Source organism: Petaurus breviceps, unplaced genomic scaffold (assembly GCF_028583685.1).
Source record: "Petaurus breviceps papuanus isolate PSGF00001 unplaced genomic scaffold, PetGlider_PUasm1.0 189, whole genome shotgun sequence".
NCBI lineage: Eukaryota > Metazoa > Chordata > Mammalia > Diprotodontia > Petauridae > Petaurus > Petaurus breviceps.
Window position 1 is genome coordinate 31,226,227 of NW_027185809.1, and position 15,042 is coordinate 31,241,268.

The 15,042-nt window shown below is 42.6% G+C and overlaps 1 protein-coding gene across 1 annotated transcript in view; it reads right to left on the reverse strand.

Annotated features, from left to right (window-relative positions):
• Positions 1-15,042, reverse strand: part of LTBP2 (latent transforming growth factor beta binding protein 2) — a 204,309-nt gene that overhangs the window by 108,898 nt on the left and 80,369 nt on the right. The window contains exons 5-8 of the mRNA XM_069092220.1: positions 7,048-7,218; positions 5,279-5,482; positions 4,567-4,850; positions 2,891-2,993 (exon numbers count right to left, since the gene is read on the reverse strand). Of these exons, the coding sequence (XP_068948321.1) occupies positions 2,891-2,993; positions 4,567-4,850; positions 5,279-5,482; positions 7,048-7,218 (762 nt within the window). The remainder of the gene's footprint in view (positions 1-2,890; positions 2,994-4,566; positions 4,851-5,278; positions 5,483-7,047; positions 7,219-15,042) is intronic.

Here is a 15,042-nt window from a genome sequence, read left to right on the forward strand (position 1 = left end):
AGGAAGGAAGGAAAGAAGGAAGAGAGGGAGGGAGGAAGGAAAAAAGGAAGGGAGGGAAGAAAGAAGGAAGTGAGCTGGTAAGCAGAGCCCAAGGAACAAGTACTCCTTTACTCAGGTGAGCATGTGACAATGGCTATGCACCAGTGGGTGCTGGATCCAGATCCAAAGGACTTGAAGAATCAATTGTTAAATTTTCAGGGTGAGCATTTACACCTTGGAAATCAGCAAACACTACAAATCATGGCTTAATTTATTGTTTTGTTGATTATCTACTTAAGAAAGTGATGGAGAAAATGTTGGAAATTCAAATTAAACTTAAAAGTATGTTTTACTTTTTACAAAAAACACTGCCCACCTAGAAAGCCAGCTATTAAACATTTGCAAGAATACCTCTGTTAGGTACACTCAGGATCCCAGGAAAGTTTTCTGCATAGGCAGGAGTTAAATTTCTCTCAGGCCACACCATTGGGAGATGGGAGAAGAGAACCAGTTGATCATGAATTTGGACCTGTAAGGGATCTTAAAAGATCTGAAGCTCAGAGAGGTGAATTTTCCAAGGTCACGTATCTAGGGAATATAAGGAGGTAGGATTTGAACCCAGGTCCTTCTGATGCCAGTCTAGCTTTCTTTGTACTGTACCACAAAGAACATTAATTTCTCCTGTTATCTTTCTAAGTTGTCAGACTATTTGGAGGAGCTGAGTACCCACAGGGTGGGTAATCAGGGAGATCTGAATGTTAATTCCACTGAAAAGAAAGTTGATATACATAGATTAGAGGAATGAGTAAACAAATTATTGTATATAAATTTAATGGAATATTATTATCCCATAAGATACAATGGATATGAAGATCATAGTTAGGAAAGACCCTCAAAAGTCCATCTAGTCCTTTTACAGAAAAGGAAACTTAGATCTAGGCAGGTTAAGTGATTTACCCAATATCATACAGGCAGTAAGTGAAAGAATGAGGATTTGAACCTAAGTCCTTTGACTCCCAAATTAGTACCATGCTCAATTCAAAGATATTGGGGAAGAATTACATGAATTGATGCAGAGTGACTTGAGTAAAACCAGAGCAATTTATTTACACAATGACCTCCATAATGTAAAGAAAAACAACATTGAAAGATTTCAGAACTCCCATCAATGCAGTGACCAACTGCATGGATTTATGAAGCCAGAGAAATCAAATGATAGCTTATAAGTGCAGAATGAGACATCCATTGCCAGACCATAATGCATTACTTGATGTTGGTGAATTGTGCTTCTTTGTCATAGAGGAGGATTGAGGTGGGGGCAGAGGAGGAGGAGGAAGGAAGTGGGAGACATTAAAGAGTGACGAAAAAAGAGCACAAAATTTTAAAAAAATTAACAAAAATATTTTAAAATTAGATTTTAAAAAATATTTTAAAAGTTAAAATTTTAAAAACTAGGAGTGCAACCATGGAATTAGAGGAGGAAGAAATATATGTTCTACTCCTATGTTCTCAGACCAAAGGCAACCCCTTTCTGTGCCTCTGCCACTCCTAGGCACCAACCCAGAGGGAAATATGAGTCTGGATAAGATACTGTGGGTATAAAATGCTTGGAGAAAAGACAGGTTTTAGATGCAAAGCAGGATAGTCACATTTTGCTTTCAGTCTGACCCCTGGCCCTACCTGACTGTAGGAACAAAGCCTTCTGGAAGGTGCAATGGACTCCATACATGGCCAGGGGTGGATGGATGTGAGGGGGCAGCATCACCATAGGCACAGTGCCTGGCCTGAGCTGCAGCTACATAAATGCTGATTTCTTTCTTTCCTTCCTTCTACTACTGATGTGCACAGCAGAACCTAAGCCTTGGCAGCCCTTGATGCAGAAAGCATATCTGCTCTCGCTACATTGGATCCTGACTTAGGGCCCCCCATAAACTTGGCCATTCGGAAGCTCTCACTGAGGAGGCAAGGAGAGCAGAGGCGTAGATCACAGGATGGCAGATTTAGAATAGGAAGGGACTTTAGAGGCCACTGAGTCCAACCCCCCTCATTTTACAGATGAGAAGACCACAGATGAGAAGGCACAGGGAGGTTAAATGGTTTGCCCAAGATCACACAGTTAGTGTCTGAGTTCAGATTTGAACTCAGCTCTTCTGAACTCAAGAAGGCTCACAGGGTACGTGTTGAGTGGGAAAGCTATCAAGAAATGACTATAATGTAAAAACTAAAGGAATAGTAAAACTTTTTTTTAAAGGGAAGTACTAAGGAATTTTGCCAACTTGCTGCCTGGGTAAAGAAGAAGCAAGTGTCCGTTCCTCCTTCTCTAGGTCAAGAATGGAGATGACTGGGGTGGCTAGGTGGCGCAGTGAATAGAGCACCAGCCCTGGAGTCAGGAGGACCTGAGTTCAAATCCGGCCTCAGCACTTGACACAATAGCTGTGTGACCATGGGCTTAACTTAACCCCAATTGCCCTGCCTTCCTCCCTCAGAAAACCCAAAAGAATGGAGAAGATTAAGATAGGTGCCAAGGGGAGGATGAAAAGGGTGATATCAGTCCAGGCTAAGGAACACAGGCTAAAAGATCATAATCCACAGAAGGGAAAGCCCTTAGGAAGCATGAGTAGCAAGACCTACCTGCACAAATATTCAAATCAACAAACAATGCTGCGAACCAGATCAGAATTGACCAAGTACCAAACATTTCCTGGTCCAACTTATCAACCCTTATGAAGATGAACCAGGCCTCCAACCATCAGCTATCATCACTTAAAAAAAAAAAAAGTTGGTTTCTATTTCTAGGCTTTCAGATGTTCTGCCCAGAGGCCAGTTGACGGGACATAAAGAGATGGGCTCATTTCCAAGACCCACAAACCAAAGAGAACCCAACTCCTCTTCTTCATCACCTGACTCTTACCTGGCCTGGGAGGGCAGGGGGCACATGTATTTACCCCCCAGAAGGTCCCGATGCTCCCACAGCAATCCTCTTGCCTGGTCAGCTCCTGCAAGGGGTTGGCACACTGGAACAGGAAGATAATAAAGGCTAATCAACCACCTCCTTCTAGCTTTCATACCATTCACATAGTAGGGCTTGGTTCCTGGGGGAAGCTTGGACATACAAGGTAATTCCCTAACTGACAATGGCTACCCAGAAGGAAGGGAGAAGAGAACCAGGTATGGTAGGATGAGGAGAAAAAGAAACCCAGTGGCTATCCTGAATCAGACACTGGAATGTTCTCTTCTCGTCTCTGCCTCCTGGCAGAGTCCCAGATATAAACCCAGCATTGGCAAGAAGCTTTCCCTCATCCCCTTAATTCTAGTGTCTTCCCTTGGTTATCTCTAATTTATCCTGTGCCTATCTTGTTTATACATAGTTGTTTGTACATTGTCTCCCCCATTAGATTGTGGGTACTCTCTTTTGCCCCTTTTTTTGTCTCCTTGGGGCTTTGTACAGCATTTGGCACCTAGTAGGCACTTAATAAATGTATATTGTCTGGCTAGATCTACAGCTAGAAGGGTAGAGGTCATCTTGTCCAAGCCCCTTGTATCACAAGTGAGGAAACCAAGGCCTGAGACTAAATGATTGGTCCAACATCATAAAAGATTCATCAGAGGTGGAATTTGAACCTTGTCCTCTGATTCCAAAGCTAGTATTCTTTCTATTAGACCATGCTGTTTTCGCTCAGGCTAAAGTCTAGCATGAAGAGCTAGATGGGGGAGACAGGTATGGAAGACAGAGGCTTAAGAAAGCAAACAATTTCCCAGACAGAAAAGCATGACTGCTGATGGCGCTGCTTCCCAACACCAATCTCCAAGTGCCCTCCTCCAAAGAAGGGAGTAGGGTATGTGAGATAATGAGCAGTAATCACCTGAAAGATTTCACCAACCAGCCAAGCTCCAGGCTGCTCTCATTTAACTCTTCATTCATTCATTCATTCAACAAGCATTTCTTTTCTTTCTTTCCTTTTTGGAGGCAACTGGGATTAAGTGACTTGCCCAGAGTCACACAGCTAGTAAGTGTCTGAGGCTGAATTTGAACTCAGGTCCTCCTGACTCCAGGGCCAATGCTCTACCCACTGAGCTGCCCCTCAACAATCATTTATCAAACCTACAGTGTTCCAGGCCAGAGGCAACTTGGAGAAGAAGGGAGATCCCAGTCTCAGAGACAGAAGGCCTGGGTTCGAGTCTCACCTTTGACACACACTGGTTCAGTGACCTGGGACAAGTCACTAAAACCTCTCAGTGCCTCAGGTATTTCTCCAAGTCTATGACTTGCACTACAGTTGGCAACCTGCATTGTAATAAATGCCCTCACCCCAGCTCCTAGTGCCATGGAAAGAGCAAGAGATTTAAAATCACAGGCTCTAGGTTCAAATACTCTCTCTGCCATTTATTACCTCAGTTTCCTCAACTATAAAATGAGGGGGGTGGATTAAGTGACTCCTAAGATTACTCCCATCTTTGAATCTAGGATTCTAAAGGATAGCATAGGAAGAGGAAGGAAGGACAGAAAAGGTAAGACGATCCCATGTCCAGACTCAACAGACACCAAAGCAGTCGTGGGCCAGCGTCTGACAGAGGCTGGGTCCTCACCTGGTCGTTCACTGAGCTCTGATAGCACCAGCCAAGGAGCCCCTCAGGCTTGGGGAAGGATGGTAGTAGCGAATGAGGAGGCTCCCTTGTCTGTGAGGTGATGGTATTGCTGTCCCACTGCTCGTGGCCAGGTCGGGCAGGGAGCCGTGGTGCAGGTCTGGTCTCCACGCTGTTCTCCTCAGGGGGCTCAGTCTCCCCCTGAACTCTTGCCACTTGGTGGATCTGAACTGTGGCCTCTGGAGGGTGATTTATGTGCACCTTCACCAGGGAGGGGTTTACAGAGACTGGGGAAAAGGGTTAGGATCAATAACAGATGAATAAGGCTTCCTTCCCCCATATCTCTCAACAGCAGGAATCTGGGTATCCATCAGTTAGTCAGTCAGCAAAAATTGCTGTTTACTATGTACCAGGAACTATGTTAAGTGCTAGGGATATAAAAAGAGACAGTGGGATATTGGATCTTTTACTAAAATGCTAATCTTATCGAGTTACATCCATTAAAAATTCTTCAATAGCTTTGCATTGTTAACAGTAGTGAAGGCAAGGCAGCTACTGAAACAGAAAGGACTTAAGTCCTCCTTCCCATCCTGTTGAGGGCAGGTACCCCTGGTCCTGGGCTGATGCTCCCTCCGGCTGGCTTGGGAAGAAGGAAATGGGCCCAAGCCTCAAGGCCCCACCCTCCTTGTCGGCCATCCTCAGAGCCCACACTCACCCAGTTGATTGGAGAGGGGCAACATGTAGACAGACTGTTTCAAAGAGCCTTCAGCGGGGGCCAAGTGATGGGACCTCTCTGGCAACTTTCTGTCCACCTGAAGAGCTGGCAAATGGCAAAACTTCCCTGTGGAATTGGCAGGGCACCAGCATTCATCCCTACCGATGCAGCGGCCTCCATTCAGGCAGGGGATCTGGCAAAAATCTGCAACATCAATGTTCAAAGTGACTACTGGTGGAATGTCAATGGGAATATCAGCATTGTACTGATATTCAGATGTTCAGAGGGGAGATATACACTGCCCACCGCCATCTCACCCCCTTCTCCCATGGATTGAGGTCAAATCAGTTCTTGGTAAAATGTTCTGCAAGCAAAATGTTTGGGGAGAGGGTTGGCAAAAGGACACAATGGCCTTGGAACCCTTCATGTAGCCTTTAATAATAATAATTAATAATGATAAAATCTTAACTAATATTTATATAAACTTTCTATATGCCAGACACCATGCTAAGCACTTTACAATTATAAAGCACTCAGTTGGCTCAGTGGATAGTGAGCCAGTCCTGGAGTCAGGAAGACTCATCTTTTCGAGTTCAAATCTAGCCTCAGATACTTACCAGATGTGTGACCCTGGGCAAGTCACTTCACCCTGTTTGCTTCAGTTTCCTCATCTGTAAAATGATCTGGAGAAGGAAATGCCAAACAACTCTAGTATCTTTCCCAAGAAAACTCCAGATGGGATCATAACAAGTTGAACATGACTGAAACAACTGAATAACAAATAATAATAGCTAAAATATTTATATAATACTATGTGTCAGTCACTGTTCAATTATTTTTAATAATAATAATAATAGTAGCTAATATGTAACACTTACTATATGCCAGACACTATGCTAAGAATTTTACAATTGTTAGCTCATCTGATCCTCACAACATCCCTGGAAGGTAGATACTATTATTATCCCCATTTTACAATGAGGAAACAGACAAACAGGGGTTAAATGACTTGCCCAGGATCACACAGCTATTAACTGTCTGAGGGCAGATTTGAACTCAGGGAGATGAGTCTTCCTGACTCCAGGCCTGGCAGTCTATCCACTGCAGAGCCTAGCTGCCTGCCTGAAATTCTACCTATCCTTTAAAACCCCAAATAAATACCATGACTTCTGTAAAGCCTTCCCTGATTCTGCAAGTCAATAGCCTTTGTTCCCTCGAACCTTACCTTGTAAACTTCACAAAGCACTTTGTTTCAGGCCTCTCTAGACTCTTAATTGTTATTTTGTATGACAGCTATCTGCACATGTGTTCTATTTCCCTCCCTGTTTAAAACAGGAAATGTTACCTAAACATATAATGATATTAATATTAACATTACATGCAATATTAATATAATTATATATTATAATAGTGATTTTTTTGGTTGTTCAGTAGTTTCAGTCATGTCTGACTCTTCATGACCCTATTTGGGGTTTTCTTGGCAAAGCTACTGGAGTGCTTTGCCATCCTTCTCCAGCTCACTGTAATTATATAAATTATAAAAACTTCACAGGAAGAAAAGACAGCACCTTGTTTAAACTTTGTATTCCCCTCTCAAGTGCTTAGTTCTGTACAAAGTTTGACCTTAATAAGTTAGTTGGATTAAATTGAAAGGGACAACTCTTCCTTCTCCCTTTCTCTCTCCATTTTCTTCTCCCTAACTCTAGTATAACCCCAAGAAGATCATTCCAACAGTGGGTACAGAGGAGACAGGAGTCTGTGTGACTCACAGATGCGGAAGCCAGATTTGGGGTCATGTCCATGGCCTCCCTGACTGTATAAGGTGGTGGTGTCCCCTTTGGAGCAGTCATTGGTACATCGTCCATTGGCACAGGTCTGTTTGCAGATGGTTGGGGTGAAAACAATCTTGATCTTCCTGATTTTCTCAGTCAGGTTGAGCCCTGTATTGAGATATCACAGAATAAAAACGTTAGAAAATCCTCATTATAGTAACTGACAGTTAGTTAGCACCTGTGTACATTAATTCAAGAGCCAGCTTGGTCCAGTGGGTAGAGAGTTGACCTAAGTCAACCCAAAATAATCTGGGTTCCACTCTTCCCTGTGACACAAAGTGGCTTCTGGTCATAACTTCTCAGTACTTCCTTCCTTCCTTCCTTCTTTCCTTCCTTCCTTCCTTCCTTCCTTCCTTCCTTCCTTCCTTTCTTTTCTTAGAGGCAATCAGGGGTAAGTGACTTGCCCAGGGTCACACAGCTAGTGTCTGATACCAGATTTGAACTCAGGTCCTCCTGATTCCAAGGCTGGTGGCTTCCAGGTGACTTTTTAAGGATTTTGTGGTTAGATCTTTTCAGCCACGTCTGACTCGTCATGACCCCATTTGGGATTTTGTTGGCAAAGATACTGGAGTGGTTCTAAGAATAAAAGTTGTGAATCAGTTGATCTGCATTGGTAGATGGGAGTTCCTTTTTCCAAAAGAAATCACAAGTCTGGAGTGATTAGGTGGTACAGTGAATAGAGCACCAGCCCTGGAGTCAGGAGGACCTGAGTTCAAATCCGGTCTCAGACACTTAACACAAAAACTAGCCGTGTGACCTTGGGCAAGTCACTTACTTACAGGCCCTCCAGAAAGCAAAAAAAAAAAAAAGATCACAGGTCCATCCAATAATACATAATTTCATCAATGCCATGACATTGGTTCTAAGCATTATATCCCTATTTTACATATGGGGAAACTGAGGTGTAGGGAGCATAAGTGACTTTCCAGGGTCACCTAAACATCAGATACTCTATTTGAAAGAAGGGCTTCCTGACTCTGTCTAATGAGTATGAAGCTGGGAACTCTCCTAGGTGCTGCAAATATAAACAACACAAATGAAGCAATCTCTACTGCCAAGGACCTTACATTCTAACAGGGAGATAATAATGACATCCACAAGCATATACAGAAGAATAAAAAAGAAAATAAAAATCAATAAGCACAAGGTAGTTAAAGACAAGATTGTTTGGGAGAGAGGACATTAGGAGCTGAGAGGATAAGAAAAGTCTCCAGTTAGGGCAACTAGGTGGTACAGTGGATAGAGTGCCTCCGACATTTAAAAGCTATGTGACCTTGGGCAAGTCATTTCACCCTGTTTCCCTGAATTTCCTCATGTGAGGCATGTGGGGGAGCCAGGACAAAGGCATGGGGTGTTTGCTGTGTGTGCGGAACATAAGGATCCTCAGTCTGACTATATTGCAGAGTTTGGGAGCCAATGAAGCTGGAAGGATAGGGTGGAGCAAGGGTATGAAGGACTTTAAAAGCCAAACAGAAGAGTTCATACAGGTTGTCCTAAAAGTCTTAGTGCCATTTTAAGCCCTAGGATCTTGAAACAGCACGTATTTGCTTCAAGAAGCAATAGAGAGGGGCAGCTAGGTGGCACAGGGAATAGAACACCAGTCCTGGAGTCAGGAGGACCTGGGTTCAGATCCGGCCTCAGACACTTAACACAAAAACTAACCGTGTGACCTTGGGCAAGTCAATAGAGAGCCCCAGGATTTGATTGAGTGGGGGAATTATATGGTCAGATCTATGCTTAAGCAAAATCACTTGGACAGCAATGTGTTAGGATGAACTGAAGTAGGAAGAGATTTGAGGCAGGGAGACCCATTACGCGACCTTTGCAATAGTATAGGCAAGAGCCCAAAGGGTTATTAAACTGCCTTTGACCCAGCAATAGCACTACTTGATCTGTTTCCAAAGATGATTAAGGAAAAAGGAAAAGAACCTGTATATTCCAAAATGTTTATTGCAGCCGTGGTGGCAAAGAACTGAAAATTGCAGGGGCACCCAAAAATTGGGAAATGGCTAAATAAGTTGTGTTATGTGATTGTGATGGAATACTACTGTGCTATAAGAAATGATGAGTTCAATGACCTTAGAAAAATATAGGAAGACTTGCATGAAATAATGAAGAGCAAAATGAGCAGAATCAAGAACATTTTTTACAATAACGGAAATATTGTTTTAAGAATGTCTTTGAGCGAGTCAATCATTTTGACTATTATAAATGCCCAAATTAATTATAAAGGACATATGAAGAAAGACACTATCTGCATCCAGAGAAAGAACTGATAAATAGAAGTATGCATATAATAATTTTACATATGTGCATATATTATGTGTGTGTGCACATATATGTGTGTGTGTCTTGGTGGCCATACCTAGGGTAGAGGGACAGAAGGGAGGGAAGAAAAAAAAGAAATTTACACAATAATTTTATTATATATTTAAAAGGAATAGCAAGTTGTACGTAACAGATTTGTAGTTTTATATGCAATCATCTTTTTATCATGTTATGGAAATGCTTGTCTTATTCCATAAATTAAAAAGAAAATAAACAATCTAGACGATAGGTGATTAGGGCCTGAATTAAGGTAGTAACCATGTGAGCAAAGAGAGGTCAGGTGCAAGAGATGTCACAGATGTAGCCAAACCAGCAAGATTTGCCAAATGACTAGATATGTGGAGAGAGGAAAAAGAGAAAAGTCAAGGACTATAAGCCTGGGAGATTGGAAGAGCAGAAGGGGAGTTGGTGAAAGGAAGATAGAAGGCAGACCTGCAAGATCACCAATCTAACCCCTTTATTTTATAGATGAGAAATGAATTGACTTGCCAAGGTCCTACAGGTAGTAAAAGTTTCAGAGCCAGGATTCAAACCCAAGACTCCACATCTGGCGAAGTGCAGAAGCAGAGATGCCATAGGGGCAGTAGGTAAATCTAAGTACCAGCAAGCATCTATTAAACACCTAATATATGTAGGACCTATGAGAAAATCCAAGGGAAACATAAACATGGTCTCCCTGACCTTGAGAAGCTAACAGTCTGGGTCAGGAACTGGCCACCTCTTCCGAACAGGGTGCCAAGTTGCTGACCACTGTTCTTCTGACTCAGAGAAAAAACTTCCCATTCAAAAGACATGTAACCTCTGACAGAGTTTAGTCTACCAGTCCTTCACACCTTAGTATGAATGATTTTAATCAAATAAAATTGCTTTCCTCCTGGATGAGATCAACCATCCTGTGTGAATAGAAGTCTTGATGGAGTCTTTCTTCTCCATTCCTGCTGCCATCACCCTAGTCTAGACCCTCATTACCTCATACCTCAACTATTGGAATAGTTTGCTAACTGGTCTCCTTGACTCCCATCTCCTCCCCCTCCAATGCTTCTCATTCTCCAGCCAGACTGCTCTTTCTACATCACCTCTTTGATCATATTACCCTTGAACTAAATACCTTTGGTGACCAAATAAAATACAAATTGCCTCAGAAAGAACTACACCCCAAGAAATCAAAAGTAAGTGTAAAAAACATAAAGATTAATCAGATCTCAAAGCAAGAGAGAAGAGAAGACATCCCCATTTTGTGGGAGGTAAGGACAGTCCCTTTCTGGAGGTGGGGTAGCCACAAATATCATACAATGGCATGTTTTCTAAATTGTTCAATGTTTGCGGGGACTTCAGTGTTGAGTGTTGGTGGTGCTGACTTTTTTTTCCTCTCTGAAAAAATTTCTATTTGTTGTGTCGTATGGTTCTCTGGGAGGGAAGGGTGAGGGATATTTGGGATAACTATGTCAATGTAAGAAAGAGAAAACAACAATAAAAACTTAAAAAAAAATACAAATTTCCCAGCTCTGGGCTAAGGACCCTCCAAAATTTGAGGCCAAACTCCTTTTATAATCTTATTATTATTGTTCAGTCATGCCCAATTCTTTGTGACCCCATTTGGGGTTTCCTTGGCAGAGATACCGGAGTGGTTTGCCATTTCCTTTTCCAGCTCATTTTACAGGTGAGAAAATGGAGGCAAACAAGATTAAGTGACTTGCCCAGGGTCACACAGTTAGTAAATATCTGAGGGTGGATTTGAACTCAAGTCTTCTGACTCCAAGTCTGACACTATCCACTGTACCACCTACCTACGCATTTACATTCTTGCCTCTACACAAAAGGGCCGCTAGGTGTCGCACTGGGTTTGGAATCAGGAAGACATCTTTAAGAGTTCAAATCCAGTCTCCTACACTTATTAGCTGTGTGACCCTGGACAAGCCACTTCATGTTTATTTCAGTTCCTCATCTATAAAATGAGTTGGAGAAGAAAATGACAAACTATTCTAGTGTCTTTGCCAAGAAAACACCAAATGGGTCACAAAGAGTCAGACACTGAAATGACAACAAAAACAATTCTATACAAAACTCTTTCCTTGAGTCAAAGGAGACTATTGGCTTCTTACTTTTCCTACCACTGTCCCTGGGCCTTATTCTAGTTCCTTTGTTTCCCAGTTACAATTTTTCTAGCTTCTCTGACCCACATCTTCACTTATGTCAGCCTACTACTCATACCATCACAAGTACAAGTTTTATCTTACCCAGAAGTTCTCAAAGTGTGGTCTGGGGGGCTCTGGGGGTCCCTGAGATCCTTTCAGGGACTCTATAAGGTCAACACTGTTTTTAGAATAATACTAAAATGTTCTAATTTTGAACACAATCAAAATTGATAGATAAAACCCACAATAACCAAAGCTCTTTGCAGGACGTTTTCCATTTTTAAGACTGTACAGGAAACCTGAAACCCAAGTTTGAGAGTCGCTAATCTAATGGCATGAGACATGCAGAATGAACTCATACACAAGCCTTCAACTTGTAGAAAAGTCATGAAGCCCTGCTATGTATCAAACTTGTCTCATTGTTGCCATTACCCCTCATTGTCAGGGCTACAGCTCACAACGTAGCCATTGGTATATGTATCGAGATCTCCCCCGACTAGGAGCAGGACCCTGGCACATGTGTCTCGATCCCTTCCTTGCTTCCAACCTGTTTCCCTCCCAATGAAATTAAACTTCTGTTTTGATTCCTGACTCTCCTGTCTCTAGCCTCCTCTGTTCGGCTCTGGCCATCTGCAGGTTAGAAGCCTGTTTGGTCTGATTGACAATCCTGATCAAGATAATTGAGCCTGTATATTTCTTTCTTGTTCCCATTGAGTTTGGGTATCTCTAACTATACTCAACCATCTCTCACTGAGGCTTTGAATCCCTTTCCTTTCTCATTCACAATCTCTCTTTCCCCCTCTCTCCACAGGCTCCAAATACTTCTTTTCTCCCTTGTCAAGGCCTAAATCACCATCACTCTCTTTTTTCTGTCACCGAGGCAGTGAGTCTCTTGTCTCCTACTATTATTGAGGTGCTGACTTTCATGCCTCAGACCACAGGGCTCCACAACCTAATAATTGTTTAATAAATACTTGTTGACTGATTGAATGTTTCAAGGCTCTGAGTCTCTTGTCTCAGACCACATGGCTCTACTTCAAGGCTCCAACTCTCTTGCCTTGGATCACAAGGTCCAACTTCAAAACTCCATCCTTCTTTAAGGTTCCATCAGGGTCCACCCTCTTTGTATGCTAAATTTCTCGTGGAGGTCATGTGGATGGATGACTCCTGTCTAGATATGAGTATAGCTTGGCATCCCTTTTCCTTTCCAAGAGGTCCGTACAATGTGTCCCATCTATCCTGCAGCAGCTCCTCCCAAGAATTTAAATCACTAGCATACCTGCTATAGTCTTCCCCTCCGTTTAAACAATCACTGTCCTTGAAAATCTGTCTTCCTCTGAACACACTGGCCAGCAATCACAAACTCTGCTGACTTGGCATTTTGATGAAAGCCTGGGTTTTGGCAACTACCATAACTTTCCACTGAAAATTAATCGTTCCTGCTGCCCTTGGCATAGCTGCCGTTAGTGCAGTAAGGAAAACAGGGTAGACGAGCTTTGCGGACGTCAAGGGGACTTTTATAGTCACTAGTCCTGAGGAGCTCAACGGCCTCCCACAATAGGGCTGCCTATGGCTAAACCCAAAAGGCACAGAGGAAACAATTTTCACCAGTCCCCTAGATGAGGCCTTCAATATTTCCTTTGCCACCATGTATATGATACAGCCACAGCAAAACTCTAACATGTTGGAGGAGGGGGGATGTCTGTGGGTCCTGCCCCATATGTTTTGGCACGGCGGATAGAATGTTGGACTTGACATTAGGAGCACGAGTTCAAATTCTGCCTCAGACACTAGCTGTATGAATCTTCAGACACTTACTACCTGTGTGACTCTAGGCTAATCACTTAACCCTGTTTTACCTCAGTTCCTCACCCATAAAATGAGCTGGAGAAGGAAATAGCAAACTCCAAATGGGGTCGCAAAGAGTTGGAGTCAACTGAAAAAACCCAACAATAACAGTGATAACCACCTCAGTTTCCTCATCTGTAAAATGGGGAGAATAATAACACCTAGCCCCTACCTCTCAAGGTTATCATAAGGATAAAATGAGGTAATATTTGTAAAGTGTTTTTAAACCTTAAAATGCTATGTAAGTGCTAGCTATTATGATGATAATGATTATGGCAATGCTGCTGCCGTGATAGTTCTCCACAAGTGTTATAAATGCCAGGCCACACCTATGCTGAGATGGCTCAGTTCTGAGGTACAGACAGTACCCCAAAATGTAGTTTTGAGGGCTTTGTGTCACAAGACTCATGGGAACTGTGTCACTGACAGTACCTTCTGAGTCCTTCTTCACAGGGGCCAGTCAATGTCATACCCCGTCAGGTTCCTTCCATAGGTTTCCCAAGGAATAAATGTCCTAGATTGTTAAATCTTCAGGGAGCCCCAGAAGAGGATAATATCAGTAGATGAGAAATTTCGTTCAAGATCGGTGTCTCCCAATTTTTCCCTTGCTAATTTTTTCCTCGCTTTCATGTACACTTCAAAGCACATACATGCATTCAGTTTAGTCATTTTTCAATTATGTTTGACTCTTCATGCCCCCATTTGGGGCTTCCTTGACAAAGATACTAGAGTGGTTTACCAATTCCTTCTCCAACTCACTCTGAGGTTGATTCCCCTCCCAAACTGATTCTTTTGTGAAGGCAAACTAGGCCATTTTTTCCCTCAATCCTTACCTAGCCTTTAACTCCTGAATGGGTATTGCCTCAGACAAACTAAGACCTGGGAAAGGCCTTAGCTTAAAAAGGTCAAGGTCTCCTACTGCATCTAGGGTCATCTCCAGTCATCCTAATCTGTCTTGTCACTGGACCGCAATGACTCTGGAGGAAAGAATGAGGCTAATGATTTTGCACAGCTCTGTCTCACTTAAATCCAATTCCAAGGCAAGTCAAGACATCACCCACAATCCTTCATGAAGGAAGGATAAACAAAAACATGCATAGGCCAGCTTTAGCAGCTGGTGGATCAATAACCTTGGAATCTGGAAGACTTGTGTTTGATTCCCACCTGACACACTTACTGGCTGTGGCCCTGGACAAATTTGGGCCTTGATTTTCGCAAAGGGAAAAAAGAGGGGAGACAATATACAAACGATTATGTACAAATAAGATTTATACAGGATAAATTGGAGATAGTCTCAGAAGGAAGACACTAAAATTAAGAAGCATGGGAAAGGTTTCTTGAAGAAGGTGGGAATTTAGATGAGATTTGACCTTAAAGCACTATGTAAATGGTGGCAGTTATTAACTATTGTAACTCTGTGGTATGAAAAGCATCAGGGTATCACTGATCAGACAGAGGCTAAGACTGCATCACCTGGATAGTTCTCAGGGCTACAAGTTAACTGGTTAATGGAACCTTGATGGTGACCACGTTGTCTAGATAAAAATCAAGGAATTGAAAGCTCTTAGAAATCGTAAGCTGGAAATTCATAGAAATGAACAAGTGTGGCAGCTAGGTGTTA